The sequence below is a fragment of the Sinocyclocheilus grahami genome, unplaced genomic scaffold (assembly GCF_001515645.1).
Source record: "Sinocyclocheilus grahami isolate Dianchi unplaced genomic scaffold, SAMN03320097.WGS_v1.1 scaffold1215.1, whole genome shotgun sequence".
Taxonomy (NCBI): Eukaryota; Metazoa; Chordata; class Actinopteri; order Cypriniformes; family Cyprinidae; genus Sinocyclocheilus; species Sinocyclocheilus grahami.
In genome coordinates, this window is record NW_015506394.1 from 249,153 (window position 1) to 253,396 (window position 4,244).

Genomic DNA, 4,244 nt, shown 5'->3' on the forward strand with positions numbered 1-4,244 from the left:
AGATGATCGACAAAGTAGTCCGTGTGACATCAGTGGTTCAACTGTAAAGTTACGAAACTATCATGACGCGGCACTGATCCAGATCCGACGTAATGATGTCATCTCGCCGGATCTGGGTCTGCGCCGCCACACACTCGCGTCATGGTACTGTCGTGAACGCGCGTCCAAAGTCACGCAGTAGAGACGAAAATGTGGAATAAAGTCGTTATTTTTGTTTTCTTTACGCAAAAAAGTATTCTCTTAGCTTCGTAACTTTACAGTTAAACCACTGGTGTCACACGGACTACTTTGTCGATCATCTTGGTACTTTTCTGGACCTTGAACGTGGTAGTTACCTTGCTGTCTATGGGAGGGTCAGAGAGCCCTCAGATTTCATCAGAAATATCTTAAATTGTGTTCTGAAGATGAACAAAGGTCTTACGGGTTTCGAACAACACGAGGGTGAGTAATTAATGACAGAATTTTCATTTTTGGGTGAACTAACTCTTTAACATTCAAATTACCAAGAAAAAAATAAACGTTTCAACCGGATCCAGATAGCTTTCAGAAATATAGTTTTCGTAACTTAATGAGAAAGCTACTGTAGCAAAATGTTCTTAGAACATATTTTGTTAGCTGGGCGAATACCGAGATTGACTTCAAACATTTGTGTTTCTTTCTGTCTTTCTGTCCATGTGTTACTGTGTAATCATTTTTCTTGAGGTAATACACGTGATTATTTCACTTCTATTCTGTAAACTGTAGCTCTGTAAGTATCAGGAGTTAGAAAAACATAGACTGGCTTTCTACTCGGTCTTTTGCATTAGCTCTCCTCCTCCATCCTTGATTCATACAATTGTGTGTGTGAATGTGTTCTATTAATATGTTGTTGTTGCTGTTGTTGTGCTGCTCAGGAACAGACGAGAGGAGCAGGTCAAGAGAGGAGGATGAGGAGGAGCTCCAGAAACGCAGACAGGTTCAGGAGGAACATCTCAACAGGGTCTGGAGATGTCTGTTATTAAAAGAATGATGCAACCTGCTCAACAATGCAATTCAAAGACTAAAATGATTCTTGTTTCTGATTCCAGATCCAATCTGGTTTGGGGAAAATGATTCTTAAAGAGGAGATGGCGAAAGAGATGATCCGAGAGCGTCATGCACGGAGCCTGTCAGCACAGCGCTACGAACATGGAAGCAGTAATGCTCCTCAGTACAATAGATTGCATATTAGATGTTCATGTTCTAGGTCTGAGACTTTCTCCAGTCAGAAACAGGGCTGTGAGCCGTTCAGAATATAACTGAGAATTTACAATTCCAGCTGAATTCCTGCATTTCAATTGAGGCAGCAAATAGGATGCACAATTTGAATTTGAATTTAAAGGGGTAGTTCACCCCAAAATGAAACATTTGTCATCATTTACTCACACCTCATACAAACCTGCATGCATTTTGTTCTTCTGTGGAACACAAAAGAAGATATTTTGAAGAATGTTGGTAACAAAACGGCACTGACATCCATAAGATGGCCATAAAATACAGTGGAAGTCAGTGGGACTCGAAACTGTTCTATGAATACATTTCATTTTACATTTGCATAAATTGTTTGAATACAATCTTCTTCAAGATATCTTCTTTTGTATATCACAGAGAAGAAAGAAATGCATTAGGGGGAGTAAATAATGACAGGAGTTTCATTTTTGGGGGGACTATCCAGAATTAATTTAATTAAATACATATTAAATATGTATATTATATTTCAAAAATAATTGATATATATATATATATATATATATTATTTTTCAAATACTGTATATGAAATTATATTTCAAAATTTTTTTTAAAGTACATTAAAAATTTATAATGGTAACACTTTTACAATTACACAGATATGTGCATTATTTAACCCATTTTTTCATAGTAAATGTGTACTATGTTATTAAAATTGCAGATGGAAATTCACCCTCTAAAACAGGCTCACTGCCTGGATATGGGCGTAATGGACTACATCGGGTAAGATGCCTTTATTATTGTCGCTCAGTATTTAATATTACTTGTTAGTATATGATTAAAAGATATGTTATTGAACCCATTTTGTCTATTGTATATTTTGCTCCAGCCTCAGTCGACTGATTTCACTCAGTGTAACAGTTATGGAGACGTGTGTGGTGGGATGAGAGGTTAGTTTATTCATATTTCATTTAATTTAACTTTAATTACATACATTAATTTGTAATGAGAGCAACAGTAATCACATGTAGGCATATATATTGTGGGAGTAGTATAATGCATATAGATGATAAAGCATCGTTTTTAAAGTGTCCAATTTAATGTATGAATATAAAAATAAAAATCTTTTTTATTTTCTTTTTAACAGAGTTTCAGGTATGTAGATATGATTACCTGTTTAAATCACTCAAATGTGTTTCCATCTATCCTTATTGCACCCTTATTGTAACTAATATGTGAAATTCTTTAAAAATACATGTTCATACTCATTCATCATACATGATGTGAAATCATATTGAAAGATACAGCTGACTTCTCTTGAAAGTGTTCTCTCTCTGTTAATGATTTGTTTCTAGCCCATGCATGATGGCCACCGTACAGCCACCAGAATGGACAGAGGAGTGTCTATGCCTAATATGCTGGAACCAAAAGCAAGTGTAACATATTAAAGCAGCATATCATTATCTAGTGATGTTGTAGTTGCATAACAATAAGAAAGGGAGACCTCCTACCTTAGAAAAAACAAGATTAGGAAGAATATTCCAAAATGAAAAAGGGTTTGTTAAGCACTGTTTTAACCAATTTATCTTGAAAGTATTATTTAAATAAGTAAAATCTAGAAAGTTTAGACCACCACATTCATAATTATTAATAACCACAGACTTTTTAATATAATGCCTCTTATGCTTCCACAGAAAATCAAATAGCATTCTGTCAATATCTACACATGTAGATTTATCCACATATAAGGAGAGAGCAGGGTAAGTCATTCTTGAGATACCCTCAGCTTTAGATTGTTTTGTTTTGTTTGTTTGTTTTTTGGCTGTCCTAATGACATCATCCAACAGGAAGTGACGTTATTTTGGAGGGAATTATTCCACAAAACAAACATCAGTAAGTAAGCTCTTTGATGTTTTGTTTTACGTGTTACCTTTGTCTCACTCTAACATTTCATCTCATCTAATAAAATTTAAAGAGGGATAAAAATATAAGTTGTAAACAAACTGTTACTCCCTCACAGAGCAGTGACTGTTTATTGCCGTTCTGTCTGGCATGATGATATTTCCTTGCTAAGTTATTTCTGAATGTCTGGTTTGCCCTTTTACAATGATTCTTTAAATGCCAACAGAAGTATATAGATTTTTTTACATGTCCAAAGGTCCTGCATAGGCATGATTTTAATACTGCATTTCTCCACTAGAGGGCCACAGTGTCGCATTGTGTGTATTTGCTGGTGTCCATAAGAGCATAAAGCTCTGTCTTATAATAATCCTCTAGAATGATTATATCTCTTTGTCTCAGATCAGTGCAGCTGCCTATGACCTTTTGGCTTCAATCATTTGACCTTGATTTAAAAAAAAAAAAAGTTCAATTATAATATGCGTGAATGGATGGTAAATCACAACTCATAAAACTGCCATAAAGGTCAACAGAGACAATCAGGGAATCAGCAAATTAGTAACTAACTATAAATCTCTATTAATTAAATTGTGACATTCAAATTATGTATTTCTTAACCGTCCGATTTAACCTCACAGTCATAACATCACAATAGAGCTGTATTTGATCTTATGATGATGTTTCAGCAAACGGTCCAACCTATTACGGATATTTATCTTGGATTATATAGTGCAATATCACCAGCGAATGACGTGATTCATGCTAAAAGACGTTTAGCAGACAAAGCAATATGATTGGTGAAACTTAACAGCTTTCCAGAGCTCAAACATACATTTGTTTTCTGTCATTGTGGGGACTTTCCATTGACTTCAGTTGTTTTCATAATGAGCTAGTTATGTTTTCTATCCACTAACCCTGAGAGAAACCTTTTGAAATTGTCTTAGATGTTGTAGCACACTTTTAGCATGCAAATGTAAGCTGATTTCAGGTTACTTATACTTTTGTGGACACATGGGTTCTATAATGTAGCAAAATCTAGTGCAGAGACATTCTGTCTTGACGATGCTATTGACACTAGGTGCAGGTGAAACAGATGATAAGAGAGTGTGTGTGTGTGTGTGTTTGTGTGTGGTGCCAGA

At 35.2% G+C, this 4,244-nt stretch overlaps 1 protein-coding gene across 1 annotated transcript in view; it reads left to right on the forward strand.

The window, feature by feature from the left end:
- The window catches only part of LOC107568114 (actin-binding LIM protein 1-like), a 40,345-nt gene extending 37,691 nt beyond the window's left edge, over positions 1-2,654 (forward strand). Inside the window, exons 19-24 of the mRNA XM_016253961.1 lie at positions 894-979; positions 1,068-1,176; positions 1,928-1,989; positions 2,096-2,156; positions 2,354-2,361; positions 2,562-2,654. Coding sequence (XP_016109447.1) covers positions 894-979; positions 1,068-1,176; positions 1,928-1,989; positions 2,096-2,156; positions 2,354-2,361; positions 2,562-2,654 — 419 coding nt within the window. The remainder of the gene's footprint in view (positions 1-893; positions 980-1,067; positions 1,177-1,927; positions 1,990-2,095; positions 2,157-2,353; positions 2,362-2,561) is intronic.
- The last annotated feature ends 1,590 nt before the right edge of the window (positions 2,655-4,244 follow it).